General features: G+C 38.7%; 1 protein-coding gene across 2 annotated transcripts; it reads right to left on the minus strand.

Annotated features, from left to right (window-relative positions):
- Window positions 1–159: 159 nt before the first annotated feature.
- Window positions 160–16,217, minus strand: LOC101469478 (S-adenosylhomocysteine hydrolase-like protein 1). Of its 2 annotated transcripts, none has more exons than XM_004553385.2 (17): window positions 16,124–16,217; window positions 8,327–8,423; window positions 7,816–7,953; window positions 7,548–7,648; window positions 7,216–7,318; window positions 7,031–7,125; window positions 5,449–5,555; window positions 5,246–5,362; window positions 4,973–5,036; window positions 4,797–4,885; window positions 4,602–4,672; window positions 4,386–4,480; window positions 4,205–4,303; window positions 3,708–3,776; window positions 3,515–3,593; window positions 2,669–2,789; window positions 160–2,581 (listed from the first exon to the last, which is right to left on the minus strand). In XM_004553385.2, the coding sequence occupies exons 1-17, from the start codon at window positions 16,196–16,198 to the stop codon at window positions 2,575–2,577; spliced, it is 1,527 nt and encodes a 508-aa protein (XP_004553442.1). In that variant the 5' UTR covers window positions 16,199–16,217; the 3' UTR covers window positions 160–2,574. The 2 variants fall into 2 exon arrangements, with proteins under 2 accessions (XP_004553442.1, XP_076741804.1); XM_076885689.1 differs by lacking the exon at window positions 16,124–16,217 and adding an exon at window positions 8,668–8,785.
- Between the last annotated feature and the right edge of the window lie 1,712 nt (window positions 16,218–17,929).

A 17,929-nucleotide genomic window follows, 5' to 3' on the forward strand; every position in this document is an offset into this window, starting at 1 on the left:
AAGTAGACCTGAATATACAAGGTTGTACACAACTGCAACCGTATCTATCAATACAAATAAGTCAAATAGTGTTCATTAAGTTGTTCTATGGTTTATAAGTTAGAAAGTTCATTGGTGGTTTTGGTGTTTTCAAGTTATAAAGCAGAAATGCAGAAAGAGTAAAATGTATTTTTTATTATAATAATTATTTTATATTTATATGTACAAAAGTCTAACAACTTGCCTGTTAGTTAAAATTAATTTATCTAAATGTTAGAAAAGGATGGGGGTTTTAGGTGATGTGACAAGAGTACGTTTTCAGGTACTCCATTCAGCTGATAGAAAAGCAACTCCGTCCCATTCAGAACAGTTTTTCATTTCCTCCCTCTTGAATTAAGACATCATACTGATTAAATTCTGGTTACTGTGGACAATGTGAAAATCTGGAACAGTGTACAATACATAGGAATACAGAAAAGTCAGTCTTACAGTTTTTTACAGACGCTAGGACACATTTCTCAATACTTAGGTCACGTTTGCAAAACTCCTCACACAGTGAGCACAACAGAAGTCTATGTGGGCTAAACTGAGGACCAGTTATCATTGTTTTGGCACAAAATGCATTCAATGACTACATCTCTCAAATTTCATGAATTATTTTCTCACTCAGACACAACAACTGCCAAAAATCTTTGTACGTACAGGACATTTTGCATGTGCTTACATACTGTTTTCAAAACTGTTAAACTCATGGCCAAAACAATAACACAATGCAAAACTTGAAAAGACAGCAAAATGCAACAGCAATATTTTATTGAAACATATTTTACAGTTTTTCTCAGTCGCTTTGGCGCGTTTCTCAGAACACCATTAACATTTGTACAGCAGTTAGTGCATTTCCCAAAACAATTAGTGCAAACTGCAAAACCTAGTGGATAGCCTGCACGTCACATGCACAGAATTGATTATCCATACCTCAAAAGCAAGTATCCATGTCAATGAAACTGTCAGTGCCATCAAAATGAAAAGTCTTGACACCATCTTTATGAACAAGATAGTCAAATGGCATTGTCATGTTTCCACTATGACAGTTTATAATTTCAGTGTTTCCCATTGCAAAAACAATTGGTGACACCTGAAAATGCTGACGACAGCACTATGGCCTACCTGTACAGCCATCTGAAATGTGCAGTAAAGTCACTGTAGATGTTATGGGAGTCTTGGGAGTAACTGAGACACTGAATACGTACGTTTCACATTTCCATTGTGTAGAAGTGTTTGTAATCCTACAGAATTGTGCAAAAGAAAAATATGCTACAGTCACTTGTTCACTGTAGAATACATGTAAACATAAAATCACCAATTTGGTAGAGCCTCCTCATGAGTGACAGCTGTAATTCACCTGAGATCAATTGTTCAATTTCGGAGACATTTCCAGGAAAAATGATACAGAAAGGTATAGGATTTGCTTGACAGATGGCCAATATTTGGCATGTGATAACTAATTCAACAATTTTGTGTGTGATGACTTAAGCAATGGATGTATGACTATTAGTTTTATTGGGAACGACTATTCAGCATCCATAGGTATGATTACTTTTGACTGACATGACATAAGCAAATGGAAATGTCAGAAAGCAGCAGGGAAATGTATGGAAGCAACTGATTCATGTCCAAAATCATTTGCAGTTTGTTCAGAGAGAGGAGAAATTGCTACTATGATGTGCACAAATGACTGAGTGTTGTGGAGGTTGAACTAATAGTTATGAGAATTTCAATTCTGATCTGAGAAACGCACCAAAGCGACTGAGAAAAACTGTAAATCTAAAAATGCAGTTTAACCAGCCACAGCTGATTCTCATTGTAGATGAACATCTACACAGGTGTTACTCCTTCAATTTTTCAACTCCTTCAATTCTGGCAGCCAGAAGATTCTTTCCTAGGTGTGTTGCCCTAGATGACATGAGATGTGATGTGGATGAGAACCTGTGGCCAAATGGAGAAGCCCGAGCGAGTAGAATAGCATTACTATTGTATGTGTATCAGTGGATGGTGTGTATACAAATTCTTGTATTTTGGGATTACTTAGTGCAAAAAAAAAAAAATACAGAAACAAATATTAACGAATTCTGCATGATGTCTGATTCATTCCAGTAACATATATTGAAATTATAAACAGAGATGTGTCCTTGTTTTACACAAGAAAACACTGTGTAATGCTACATGTTGTTAGTGTTTTTTAGGTCATTGTTTTGTGGGTGACAAAGTGTGTTTGTCGGCTGTCAACCTTTGCTAGTGTTCTGGAAGAATGAGTTTATTTGAGACCTGAATGAAGTGTTTTGGTAGTTGTAGTGCATTTTGAATGTGAAATGAACTGTTTTGCCAAGCTGAAGGTCAGTTAGGAGGATTGTGTGAAGAGTTTTGCAAAAGTGACCTAAGTATTGAGAAATGTGTCCTAGCATCTGTAAAAAACTGTAATATGCTGTTGCTTCAGATACACTCTGTAAAGCTTCAGACTGTAGAGGGCGTCAGCGCTCCTGTTTTCACAGCAGCTTTTCTGAAGATCGTCTGTCCGTCAATTTTGTGAGCAAAACATCAATACCTGTTACAACAAAAACAGAAAAAGATCAGAAACATTAAACGTTAAAATGTGTGTTAGTGTTTGTCTATGTGAGAGAGAAGTTTATGCCTGTAATAGTTTGGTTTGAAGGGTCCGTGTTTGCTGATGCCCATGTACTTGGCCTGATCATCTGACAACTCTGTGAGGTGTGCGTCAAATATCGGCAGGTGAAGGCTGGCCACGTATTCATCTGAAAATATGGAGACACAAAGATTATCACACCTTAATTTTCTTCTTGGCTATACTGATAAAACAGGAAAAAGAATAATTAATGACAAAATAAAATTATAATGGTCTATAAAACATTTAATATGATTTTCAGGCTTATGTGCAGCCCTGAGACCCATTACAAATGTATTATGTGAATGTTTTCAAGCTTGATTTTGTGTTGGATAGTGCAAAGTGCAAAAAAGTATTTAGACTTTTTTTTTAACTTAAATTAAATAAAATCCCCTTTAAGTAGCTTAATAATTATCATGCTATATAATATAAAAAACATATTTAAAGTATCTAGTAACACTAAAGTAAATGTAGTCATTATGTAGAATGGCACTTTTCCACAATCAATACTTTATATTATTAGATCATAATTATTAATTCATTTATATGCATTTTAATTTTGTAACTTTTTAATGACTGTATTACAGGTATTCACTTATATAATGTAGATTTCCAATACAAAATGGTAAGTAACTAAAGCTTAGTATCGAGTACAAGATACATTAACAGCTGTGGGATAGAAAGAGAAAGTAATTAAATTAAATTCAGTTTTAATTGTATAGCACCAGATACAACAACAGTCCTCAAGACACTTTATATTAAAAGGTAAAAACCCTACAACCAACATGTGCAAGCACTTGGCAACAGTGGGAGGGAAAAAGTCCTTTTTAAAATGAAGAATGCATTGTAACTTGCCCATCTTCTTTGGCAGCAGGTAGACATCCTTGTTGTATCTTCCTTCTGGGGCATTGTACAGCTCTATGAGAGCCATGGCCTGAAACATAACAGCGAACGTTAACTAAAAGTGACTGCGAGCAGCCTAATGACTGACAGAGCTGCTGTGATGCATTTAGAAAAGAATAACCACTTTGTAAATCTGTTTTCTTACCTGGGTAGCGGCAGTGATGGAGAGGACAAATGAGGGCACGGTAGAGCAGCTCAGATTCAGCAAACGACCCTGAGAGGAAAGTCAATACTAAATGAAAACAAATCACGTAAGAGCGGCTATGATTACAACCATTTGAAATAATATTTCATCCCAATTGAACTGTGGTTTGTATGTACTAAACAGGATAACGTTATGATTAGTGTAGTATGAGCCCCCAGTTTAAAGCACAGCGTACACAAATGCTCTTCCTGTGCTGTCTGATGTTATTATTTACTTTTGGAGGATACACACCTGGTCTTTATATCATAATTGCTGCTTTTCTTTTCTGAATTTCTCTCTATTTTTATCTCAGAATCTCTCAGATTCATCCATCTGTTCCTTATAATACATTAAGAAGAGCGCATATTTCTCTTGCTAAATAAGCAGTGTACTTTAAGGTCACACATTTAAAGTCCTTACATGATTTGGGCCTCATTAGAAGAACAGAGTATCCTCACCTCTGCCAGCAAGACAATTCTCTTGCCATCAGGCCAGATGACGTGATCCACCCGAGGTCTCACATGCACCCACTTCAGATCTAAAGACCGCAGACCAGCCTGAGACATAGGAATCTATAGTTTAACGCCAAATCATTCACATATAGAGGCCTATACACGCACACACAACATGTGTCTTTACCAAATCTATCTCACTGCTGGAGTGTCCCATGTTGCAGACTATGCAGCCATTCTTCATTTTGTCCAGATGTTCTCTCATCACAACATTTTTATTCCCTGCAGAGAAGCAGTGAGTAAAAAAAAACAAAAAAAAGGTGAAAAAAAAAATTAATTAAAAATAATATTTTGATTGTTTTGTTTAAAAAAAAAGTATTAATCATAGGATGACAGCAGTCACCTGTGCAGGTGATGACCATGTCTATATGTCTGACTATTTCACTCAGTTTAATTACTCTGAAGCCATCCATGCTGAGTGGAGTGGGGGATAAGAGGACAGGGTTAAAACAGTATTTCATCATGTTTTTTTCATGGTGTGGCGTAAGAGGAGGGAACACTTCACATCTTGGTTGATAAAAGCTTCTTCTATTCATACCAGGCCTGAAGGGCACAGATAGGATCCACTTCTGTGACATACACTATAGCACCCAGTGCTTTTAGGGCAGCGCAGCAGCCTTTTCCAACCTACGAGAAAAAGAAATTCAACACAGTCTGGCCGAGTGGCTTAAATGTGGGTTATTTCACGGGGCAAACACTTTATATCCCACTAACCTCGCCATATCCACACACCACCACCTGCTTTCCTCCAAACATGATGTCAGTGGTCCGCTTCAGCCTGGAAGCAGAGTTGATCATGGTCAGTTTGCTGCTATGCTGGTGTTTTTATCTGTTTATTCACTGGCTGGGCCCATGACCTCATTTTAGGTTTGACAGACAGTTTGTCAACCTATATAGATGACAACCGGAAGGAGCGTGTTTGGAGGCGTGGTCCTGCTCCTGAAATTCCGATACATAATCTCCAATAGTCGCAACAGGATTAATTACCCTTCCAGTACAGACTCCTTGCAGAAGTACAGGTTGTCAAACTTCTGTTTGGTCACCGAATCGTTGACATTCATAGCAGGAACAGACAGTCTGCCTGCCTTTGACAGCTGGTACAACCTGAATCAGAGGCACGGAAACACCCACGTGAGCTGCAGATTGACTTTGTAACCTTAAAGTCATTCGAGCTTCGTGTTTACACTCACCGATAGATCCCTGTGATGCTTTCCTCCACAACACCTTTGAGATTCTTAAACAGTTCCGGATACTTCTTATAGATCCAGTCAGTCAAGTCACCACCGTCATCGAGGACCTGGGAATAATAAGAAAAACAAGCTCGAGGCACCTTCATGGAAGCATTTGTAGATAACACACTGAATTGTAGGTCAAATGGTTCTTGGCCCACATAAACATGAAGCAATAATTTTCAATAAAATGCATCTGAAATATATAAAATCAAAGGTTCATGTACTCAAATAATTATTCATTAAGATTCCAATAAATTCCAATAAATTGCGTTGAAAATTTGAGTGTAAAGGAACAGTTTACCAAGTATTAATTATATTTGAAATACTAACGGTGTTTAAGATCTGAGGCTACAAAAAGTCTTCAAACACGAACAGTATCTTCTGAAATACCACGGAGGATGTGAGTACAAATACACTCCTCCTGAAATGTATGCTTAAATATTACATTAATCTCTCTTAAAAGAATCTGCACATGAAGCTATCAGGTGAAAGCCAACATTTAGGAGAAAGTTAGCTCAAAGAAGTTTATTTTAAGACTCCAGATGAGGCTGCAGGAAAACATAGCTAAGGATATAGAGCTGGAAATGTGCATAATAGACCTGCTTTGAAAAAAACAGGACACATTATGCATACAGTGAGTGAAAATAATTATTCAACCTCTTGTTGAATTTGTAAGTTTGCTCACTTAGAAATAAATGAACAGTGTTTAATTTTCATGGTAATTTCATTTTACTGGAGAGAGACCGAATATCAATAAAAGATCAAGAAAAAATAACAAAAAACCCCACACTGAGTGAAATGATCCCCTACAACCCTGCTGTAATTCATGCTGGTTGTGAGTCCATATAGCACACAGATTATAATCAATCAATTACAGATAATTCTGATCTTAAGAAGTATCTGCACAAGTCTGGAATGGCCTACAAGTCCATCAGCAAGAAGCGCGGTTCGAAGACAACAACTGCTGGCTTGATTATTCGAAAGTGGAAGAAATATAAAATGATCACTAGTTGCTCTCGGTTTGGAGCTCCACGTGAGATCTTGCCTCATGAGGTGAGATAATTGAAAAAGGTGGTGAATCATCACAAAATTATATTGGAGGAACTTGTTAGTGATCTGAAGTTAGTAGGAACCACACTCACCAAAAACACCATTGGTAACACACTATGGGGTAATGGACTAAAATCTTGCAGTGCCTGCAATGGTCCTCGTGTTCAAGAAGCCACATGTGCAGGCCTGTCTTTTTAAACGATACAGAAACGTGCTGTGGTGTACACAGCTGGTAACCAGCTACAAGAAACACTTTACCACTGTGTTTGCCAACAAAGGGTTCTCCACCAAGTACCAAATCTCATCTTGGTTATGAAATACTTATTTCACTCAATGACATGCAAATCAGTTTATAACTTGTATGTATTGTGTTTTTTCTGGTTCATTTTTGGTTGCTAGCCTGTCTCTCTCCATCAAAATGAAACTACCATAAGAACTGTGTACTTCTAGGGGAAGCTATGTGACGTGTAAGCAGAATCGATCATCATACCATGTTGGGCTGCCAGGTCTCAGTGCCGACACAATGGTCAATACACCACCAGAACTCATCCTCCGATTCTCCTCTCCACGCAAACACTGAGATGCCTGAGAAGGGAAGTGGCATGAAAAATGTGTGATGGTCAAAAAAGTAAGAGGGAGGAAGAGTAAAACCAGGAGCTTGTGCAGAAGCTGTACCTGCTTTAACCAGAGCAGCTGCCACAGCATTCTGAGTCGAGAAAATGTTACAAGCCGCCCAGCGACACTGCGCCCCCAACGCAGCCAGAGTCTCAATCAGCACCTGCAGGACACCATAAACACACAGAGGCCGGTTCTAGACACTGAAGTAGTGCTAATGCAGAATTATATGATGCACTGTGGATAATATGCAATATAGAAATAAAATAAAATCTAAATAGTGATATTCTTCTCTTTATTTAAAGAAACAAACCAGATCTGTATTTGGCACTTTGTAAATCTCTGTCAGTGCTTGTTTCTTTATTTGACAGCAGTGTGTGTGTTGAACTGACCGCTGTCTGTGCAGTGATGTGTGTGCAGCCCACTACTTTGGCTCCAGCCAGCGGTTTCTCCCCACCTGCCCTTTTCCTCAGGTTCATCAGAGCTGGCATTTCTAAATATCACAGATGAGAATCAAGACACAAAAACCAGGACAGTCTTAGATCCTCCTCTTGTGCATTTCTCTACAGAGCCTCTTTAGATGGGCAGTAACATTCATTTTACTGTTATATTGTAACTTCTGCATAAACTGTGGTTTGAAGGCCGTTGGTACTGGCGTACCTTGCTCTGCCATTTCTATTTCTTTGCGTCCAAAATCAGCCTGACTGATGTTTTTGATGCAGAAGTCAGACGGGCCTTTGGTGGATTTCTGAAGCTTGTCTCGAGGAGAAGACTCATCATCAGAGGTGTCACTGTGCACTGCAACACATAATTTAGACTATGTGAGACAAATCATCTGGCTGACACATGAAGGAGTATTACAGAAACACATGATTCTTTGGCTCAGGTTTTCCAGCCTTTATCTTGTTGATAACTAGGTGATTCTTTTCTCTGATCTCTTTGAAGTCTGCACATACTCTGGCAGTGACTGACATTTTTGAGAAAGGCTCATGGAGCAGATTAGGACCAAATTAATGAGACCTAATTCTGCAGAAGACTTTTCACTTTAATTAAGGTTTGGCCTACAGGATAATCCTCAGTTTGCGATGCTGGGATCAAAAAAACAGCTCAGTTTATATATCAGAGACATGTGATTAGACTTCACAGCGAGTCTGTTTTCATGTTTCCATACCTGAAGCGAAGCTATCCGTAGATGACTGAGACATGGACCGAACAGTCCTTGTGGGAGGTCTGTTGAATTCTTGCTTCTGGCCAGTGAACGGTATTTGCTGAAGAATCATAAAAGGAAATCACAGACAGGCTCAAAAAGACAGATACCAAATATTTCAGTTTTACCTCTCAGCAGGTCACAAAAGTTTTTTCCTCTCTGTTTGAAGCAGATAGATGCGGCAGTCAAAGCAGATACATTTGCTCATAAAACACCAACTTTCTTTTAACTCTCTTCTCACAGCCTATCTGTGTCATTAATCTTTCTATTTCTCTCTTTTATCTCTGTATCTGTTGCAATCTCACCATCCAGTGTGGCTGTTTGAAGGCTGGGCTGCTGCCACAGGAATCCCACTTGGCCATGTCTGCTCCCTGGCTGCACGCGTAGACTTAAACCTACAGCTCAGCCTTACTGAAGGCTCACCACCTGTCTTCAGCTTTTCTGTGGATGGCAGATTTTTTTTTCTGCTTTTGTTCTTTCTCTTACATATGTGCACACCCACCAAGACCAACACGCCCACACGCTGACCTCAAGTGTTTGAAGCTTTGCATTTAAGATATCATTTGATTGCATTCTGGAAAATGTAACATATTTCTGTTTTTTGCAAACTTGATCATTAATAAGCCTCAAATGGGAACATTAGCACCTTGTGAGATGCATTACAGGAAAGGAGAGGGTGCTTATTTTTTGTAATGTAAAAAATACAGTAACATATAGCTCCTAAAGTAATGGGGGTTTGACTAACTTGTTTCAATTCTGTTATTAGCTGTCATAACTCGTCAGCTGCTTTCAAACCCCACAGAAGGAGAAAACAACAACTGTGAGCAAAAAAGAAGAAAAAAGCAAGAAACTGCACTCATGGCTGAAACACAGCAGTCATGCAACTAAAAACAACAAGACAGAAGCGATTAACACATATGTTTGAGGCTTTTTTATGACACAAAGCAAAGCAATGAAAAAGATATTATGCATGGAAAAGGTGTCTGCCTTCAGGAAAGCTTAGTGAAGCACGAGTTCAGGTTTCTAATCTCATCTCAGAACACCTACAGTGTTATGCAGAATTGATTTGGTTTGCCATGTATTTAATGATGGTAGCCTATGGTTTTTATATTACACATTTAAAAAAGCATTGGTCTGGGTTTACGTTCCTGAAAAAATCTTTCTTTTCATTACATGTGATACAGTTTAATTCCAGGTATCTTTAAGTCCAGGCAGGGTAATATTTTTTAAATCCCCCAACTTAACCACACATTTAAACTAGACCGAGGGTGCAAGAAGAAATCTAGAATCCAAATAAATTTTATAATGGCATAAAATACTAAGTCAGGGCAGGCAGTCATGGAAAGAGACTGGACACCCTGAGGTCCATTAAACTAAAGTAAGAGAGACAGACAGACAGGCAGATTATCGATCTCACAAGGGAAATTACTGAGGAAACTACAGGAGCTGCTGTGACAGACTGTCCACTCTCACGATGCCACTCCTCTACACGTCAAATTCTTCAATGAATGAAATACAGTCCACATACATGAACATTTATTTCATAAACCTGCTGATTTAAAACAGCCCAGCATTGTCAAGTTCCTGGTCTGTTGACCCAGCGTTTTGAGTTTTAGTTTATTTGGATGTTATGTTTAAGTTCTTTAGTGTAGCTAAGTTCATTTGTTTATTAGATTCCCTTTGTGTTTTCTACCCCTGTATTTAAGTTTCCCTCTCCCTTTATGTGTTTCATGCTGCGTGTCTTATGTTGTCAAGTTTATATTGTCATGTCTGCGTCTCATGTCTCCTGTTTTATTTTGAAGGTCTGTGTCCTATGTCAGTGTAGTCAGATTTGCTTCCTTTGTCTCATTATGTCAGACTAGTGTCAGCTGTTTCCCCATGTGTGTATTTAGTCGGCGTGTTTCTGTTCATTCTTTGTCAGGTCGTCTGTTGTTCACGTCACGTTCTCCACACCATGTTTCCAAGTTTCATGTCCAGGTTTTTTTTTGTTGTTTGTTTTAGTTTGTTCACTCCATACAGTCTGCCTCCGCCAGACTGTGACAAGCATGCCTCATTTAAATACTTTGTTTGGCAAAGGTCTCTTGTCAACATTAACAACATTAGTAAACTTTGCTGATCTGGTTTAAATATACACTTTATGGGCAACAGTACTGGGTCACGCCTCATAATCTCTGAAATTAGGTATATAAAATCCAGCACCTAGCCGTGCGCTCTGCCTGTGCAAACATTTATAAAAGCATGAATTGTTCTTAAGAGCTTGCTAAATTAGGGTGTGGTACTGTAACAGGATGCCACCATTGCAACAAGTCAGTTTGTGAAATTTCCTCCCGCTGAGATATCCCACAAGTGGTATTATTGGAAAGTGGAAGTGTTTAGAGACCACAGCAACTGAGCCATGAAGTGCCATGAAGTGCCAGACCAAGTAAAGACACTCTAATGAATGGTGTGAAAGAGAAACCAAACACAGGTCTCTGAAGCGGACAACAAAAGAAAAACAAAGGACGAGCTTTGTTACATAAGGGGCAGCAAGCCCAACCAAGTGGCAACCAGAGATCCACCCAGGGAACACAAGTAGGACACAGGACGAGTATGCAGATGCTAAAACACTGATTCAGAACTGTGGGTTTTGTGGTTTTTAACTTTGAATTAACCCTTTGAGGTCAACACCAAGAAAAAACAATGGATTTTTTTTTGTTTGCATTTCTTATTGATTTGGGTGAGTAATAACCACAATCAATATATATATTTTTTCAATAGACCCTGTAGTTTTTAAAATATTGATCTCTAACGGTTGAGATGTCACGTAATGGTAAAAGTATGAAATGTCATACAAATACATTAGATAATACAATTATAAAAAAAGGCCAAATTATAATTAAATTGATAACAAAAACTATCCAGGGCATTGGATACAGTTTATTTCTAGTAGCATGCCAGTGAACATTGCTGTTTTCATTCCATCAAAGGAAAGTATTATATCAAACAACAAAATACATTGTTTTTTTAGTCTGCAAATGTGAAAAATGTGCTGCAGCACAAAATACTCCCATTCAGGCCATTTCTGATTGAATGCTACTGTGCAAAATCAAAATCAAATAAAAACAGTGCAAATCAAGCACACCTGCTCATGGTTTTGGTCGTCGGGGTCTTAGGGTGTAGCATTGATTCTGTGGTCTTGGAGAGCTGAATCATGGTCCTCCAACTCTAGATGCTGGCTTGTTAACTTGGTTCAGACACAGCCAGGTGGAAACCTTTTGAGAGCCATTGGTTTCTGGTCCAGTAGGGCACAGTCCCTCTTGTAGACCAGGTATTCAAGTCAAGGATGTATCCGAACAGTGGAATATGCCATCTCCTTAACTTGTAACTTATAACTTGTCTTATACAGGTGTAATATCATATCAGAAAGCTTAATTCTTCCCATATGCTAATTATATACAGGGATGAGTGATGGGCATTGGTCTTTGCATTGGGCTCTTTGCTCCACCGTTTGACCAATGAAAGAGGCATGAACCCACAGGCATTGTTTAGAAGGTTAACACATTTCTTGTCAAACCATTTTATTGCAATCATGGTAAAATGGTAAATGTCCTGTATTTGAATAGTGCTTTACTAGTCCCTAAGGACCCCAAAGCGCTTTACACAACCAGTCATCCACCCATTCACACACACATTCACACACTGGTGATGGCAAGCTACATTGTAGCCACAGCCGCCCTGGGGCGCACTGACAGAGGCGAGGCTGCCGGACACTGGCGCCACCGGGCCCTCTGACCACCACCACCACAATCAGACCTTCATCAGACCTGTAATAACAGGTTCCATGGCCCTTCTTCAACAGGTCTTTGTCTGCCATCAGGGGAGCTCCACCGGTGCAGTTTGGTCATACATGACCAAAACTGAGTATACATGAGTATCATGCCACAGGACTATGTGATTTTTAGCCATATAATTGTTTAACGTCCATATAGTACTTGTTAAACATGAAATTATAATTTTGAGAACTTAGTAATATTAATTTACCAGATACTGTAATTTGGTTAAAAGGTAATCAGTTGTGATATTTGTGATTTCCACATGTTAGTCTTGATTTTTACAATATTTAATAATATTAACTCAGAAAGTTACAAAAATGACTTACTGAGGAAATTATTTCAGCATATTCTTGCTGTGCTAACACTTAATGTGATTTATCAATAGCAATGGATAAAGAAAATGGGTCTAGTGGTAAATTTAAAAAAATTTATTAAACATTTAATTTCACTTTTTTAATGCTGTCAAGTGAAATACATCTGTTTAGTAAGTCCTCTAACACTGTCATATAAGAAAAAATTATATCTTCCTATCTTAGTTTCATCAAAAACACTCAAAATTAGTGATGTGCGGATCGATCCTGAAATATCGATTCCTCCGATACCAATCATTTATGTTCTAGAATCGATTCTCACATTAAAATATCGATATTTTAGTAATTTAGGGTAAATTTGTAGTTTATCATTAATAGAAACACAGTGGAAAGAAACTATAACATTCGGATTGTCTACATTCAAAGGAACTACTTCCTCTTCCACCTTTCACAGTCATTTGAGAAATAGGCTGTCTGTCTCGCAGGCCCTTGGCGTGCACACTCACAACAATGACTGAGCGTAATTGGAGTCATGTGCGAACCTATTTTACCTCCACAAAAACAGAGACGTGGTTTGCGATGCATGTGGAAAAAAGGTGAGGTGTTGTGGCCACACTAGGGAGACATTCAAAAAGGCTGTTGGGGGGGGGGGATAAATACATTTTACAGTGTTTATTTATCGGATAAAATACGTTAAATGTCCGGAAACAGCGGGGGTGTCCAAATTCAGAGGCTGCTTCCACCTGAGGACCCGGCCTTCGCGGTCTAAAGAAAGCCGGGTAGTACGTCATGAGTTCCCTCGGTGGAGTGAAACTGCCGTCTGCTCCTTGCTATCTAAAATATAACCGGGCGCTGGCGCAAACTCTCCACCGTCTCACACTTCTGTTTAATCAGTTTATTCAGCTGTGTGAAAACCCCGAGGAACCCTCCTGAGGGATTAATAAAGTTAAATTTCATTTAATCTAATCTAATAACTTTAATCTCAGCCAAACTGATTTACTCACCAACAAATAAAACACTGAAAAAGCCAAACAATAACATTTTTAAGTTATCAAAGTGACTTATATATCATGTTAGCGAGTAGCGAAAGACTGCGGGGTTTGAAAACAATGTGTCGATGGGCTCAGATATTTGAAGTTTACACGGCTACATTCTCACCTGAAAATATGTTAAAAGTTTTTTTGCGACCCAGAAAGAGAAATAAGAGTAATATTGAAACTAAGCAGCTGTTGGAAACAAGTACTCTGATGTCCTGTAATCGTTATGATGCTATAATTTGAGATACAATAAATAAAATAAGTTTTAGTACAAAGTATCGGTATCGGATCAGTATCGTCGATACCACCCTGAATATTACTTGGTATCAGATCGGAAAGGAAATCAGTGGTATCGCACATCACTACTCAAAATATGTTGGATGTTTTTTTGTTTCTGACTTCCTGGTTGGGAGGGGTATAAGAAGAGCCAACAGTTTCCATTCACAGTGCCTTCTGGTGGACTTTTTTGGCATTACAGATGTAAACCAATTGGTAGAAAAGACTCAACATGGTAGGTCAATTTCAGCAAAAGCCTCAGTTAGATAGGGCCTGAAAATGTGCTCTACCAATTGGTTGAGCAGAACGCTAAAGGGTTTGATATTAAATATTTTCTGTTTGGTTACAGTTTTAGTAACACTATTAAAGTTAAATTTAGTTCAGGGTTTTTTTTTTTGTTTAGAATTTTTAGTGGGTGGTTCAAGTTTTCATTTCTGTGATGAATTTCTTGTGATGTTCATATTTTCTTTTGCCTTGGCCTCTGTTTTATTTTATGGTTTCTAGTCTTGTGTTTAGAGTGATATGTGTTACTTTGTGTTTTACTTTGTAATTCTCCTATAGTCTCTCGTATCTTGTTAAGTATTTGTAAAGTAAAAAAGTCAAGTAAAATCTTATCTATATAGCACCTTTCAAGATAAAAATCACAAAGTGCTTCACAGGAGCTAAAACATAAAGATAAAAATCAACCAAAAGCAAGTTAAAAAACATGAGAGTTAGGTGTTAGGAGTTTCTCTGTCATGTTACCTCCTGTTGTATTTTGATAGTCATTTGTCTCTTGTGGCCTGTTTTCAGTTTGGCTCCTGGTCTAGTTCAGCTGTGTTTTGTTACCCACTCTGCCGCACTTACCTACTATGTATATAACTGCAAGATAATAATTGCACTGCAAGGCACTACATGTCTTGGAGTATGGGAGAAGCTGGAGTGCTCCTGACCCAGGACCTTGCTTTGAGGCAACAGTGCAAACCACCACACCATTGTGCTGTTGCAATAGCTCCCTCAGTATAAGTGAATGTGTATATGCACTGATATATCATTAAATTCACAGTAAAAACTAACACAACTGTGCACTTGTGTCTTCAAGACAGCTGTGGCGGATGATGGGCAGTAAGGGCGGATTATGACAGCACATGTCAGTTTGATGACAACATTATTGTATGGTGCTGTTTGCCAGGCACTGCAGGGTATAACGAGGCTTTCAGTCTGTTCAACTTGTCTTAAAATGTGCCTCTGGAGCTCAGGAAGATTTTGAACTTTGCTATGAATTCTTTGGATTTTTATCCTTCACCTAAATAAAGGTTTTGTTGTTTCTTGAAGTTTGCCTTGAGATTTCAGCATTTGATTAAAGACAAGACATAGGAGACAATTAACTAGCAAAATAAAACAGGCAGTGAACATCGATAAGAAACTTGAACAAACTGTACAAGAAAAGACACATGAGGATGAGATGGAAGTAAACTCTATAGCAGACTGGGATTAAAGCATAATCAGAGCTGAATTGTCTAAAACACGAGTAACTAAACTCCACAACTCCTAACCTTGACCTAAAATATGACATGCTGAAATAAACATGAAACTAACAGGAATCAAAAAGCAGCCTAGCAGTAAAAGGCATAAAGGAAACTAGAATTTAAGACGAAACACAGATAACAGAAGTCCACAGCAAATCCCACAGACCGTGACAGTCACAGAGCAGGATCACTGCTCTACTGAGGCACATAGTGTGTCAACAACTGCAGAGTTCAAACCTCCCCAGGCATTAACATCACCATAAAAACTGACCAAGCACTTCCTGTAAGTGGCCCAGGGCTTTTGTACATGGGGTGTAGTAATACCAGGTACAAACAAAAATAAATTATATTAAAAAGTCACCAATAAATATAAATAAAGCTGTATTTTAAAGTCTGGGGGCTTTTTTTTAAACACATGGTTATAAGAAAACCTTGTGTTTCGTAAAATCACTTAAATACCGCCTTCCAAAAATAGCTGCCACTTACACAAGCCACCAATCATTAACACAAAAGCTATTAACCTTTGACTTGGAGCAGTGTGAAAGTTAACTTAATGAGGTACAGGTGGACATTCAAATTCAAAGCAGCTACTGCACAGATACTCTTCAAATAAATCTCAGAATTACATCTTAATGTGTAAAATATCTCTCTCTTTGTGTCCAACCACACATTTCCTCTATGCCAGTGCAATCGACAAAGACCAACATAACCAATGTAATATTGCTTAAACCCTCTAATCTTAAAAAAGCTTGAATTGTAATTACACATCAAGTCCTCGACTCGCTGCCCTCTGTAAAAGAAAGAAAAGTTGTGATACCTTGATACAGATGGACTGCACCGCCTCCTCACTCTTGCCCTTAGATATATTCACTAGATTATACGCTTTCTTCATGCTAGCACAGTGACTCTCATGAACCCTGCAGAGCTGCAAGCCGATGCTGTTCAAGTGACGCTTGATGCCACTCCCTCACCAAACAGGTGACAAAAGAAGGTGGAAGTGAGAAATGTGACCTCTGTGAGGCTTTCTGTGTGTGATTCTGAGAAAATACAGACAGCAGGAACTACAAAGATGAAGAGCGAGATTTAAGGAAAGAAAATCTCAGTTGAGTGCTTTTTGAGGCCACAGATGAAAATAGTTTAAAATAAACAGACAGCAGGGAGGTGACAGTTTTGCAACGTAATGACAGTTATTGCAACATAAAGAAAAACGACAGAAGAACTGGTCACGAGGAAAGAACATTATTCTTAACAAAAGGGTTACAGAGGTAAGCATGAGAGGCCATGTGACAATAGAGCATGAATTCATTGTTTTCTGTCCACAGAATGACCAAGCAGCACTGCAGTGTTACTGAAGTCTCTTAGAGTGGCATTTGACTGATTTAAACTGTGACGGAAAAGACAAGAGCCTGCAGAAACAGTTGGTTATTGTTTTCTGTGGCTACAGGGCAGCTCTGTAAAGTCACAGGACCTAAAACAAAACTGAGGCCATGATAGGAACTTTGGGATTCAATATTTTTGGAGCTTGATCGGCAGCAAGAACAGGATATATTGCCCATTTCTGATTGTACATAGGTGTATCTCTGATAGGCTCCCAGGTTTGTGGTGACACAAGAATGAAATATGTATGTATATATATATATGCTTTTTAAAAGAGACATTTGGATATGTCAGAGCAGGGAAGGGCCAAATGTACTAAGTAATTGAAAAAGATCTGCCATTTTTATTTGCCCACACTTCCCACGAGTAGTTCCCATAAACGTTAAGATGTTTTATCCTTCTTTCACAAACATTTATTCAGAGGTCCTGCTTTTAATGCTGCAATCATCAGACATGACACGAGTCAGTTTGTTAGCTCTCTCGTTTTACATTTTCAGAAAGGGAAAGCAAGTGCAGTATTTGCGTGAGCGTACTGGTCAAACATTCATGGCGACTAAATATCATTAACATCTTGAGTAGATGCACATTCACGCTCCCCGTGGTGTAGTCACAGGTGCATGTGTGATGTTATGTGGGCCTAGCACTTTTATAGTGATAGTGAAAACGCTGTCTCTGCTCACCATGGTAGTCTTCAGCGCTTCAGTAACCGGTTCTTTCGTCACAACCTTGGATACCTCTAACCTGTCTCTGTCCCGACTTTGCTGCGCCCTCCTCCTCTCTGCCGCTTTTAGCATCTGCAGCAGGTTCGGACTGCCTTTGCTTTCCCTTGTTCCACCATTAGCACTCTCCATATCCTCCCCATTAAGTTCAGCTCTGTACTCCTCTAGTGGTTTCAGATACCCATCAGCTAATCCCAGGATCTGGTTCTTTTCCATGTTTCCTCTGATAGTAATGTGTTGAATTAGCTTCTTTCTTCTTCTTCTCTACCCACATATATCTGATATTTCCTCCTCCATAGAGTGTATTTACTCTAAACAGTAGCAGTTCTTGGTTACTTTGACTAAATGTAAAGCAGATAATTGATTTTGGATGCAGTGTGTACAGTGTAAACAGAGATATGAGCACTGCTGCTCGACACGAGGCAAACGTAACCTGGAAATGCAGGAGTGTAACTCACCTCCATCAATAAGTAGATGTCAGTTTGTGCCGTCATACAGTCTTTCATGCTAAAAGGACACAAGGAAGC

This window comes from Maylandia zebra, linkage group LG7 (genome assembly GCF_041146795.1).
Source record: "Maylandia zebra isolate NMK-2024a linkage group LG7, Mzebra_GT3a, whole genome shotgun sequence".
NCBI classification, from domain to species: domain Eukaryota; kingdom Metazoa; phylum Chordata; class Actinopteri; order Cichliformes; family Cichlidae; genus Maylandia; species Maylandia zebra.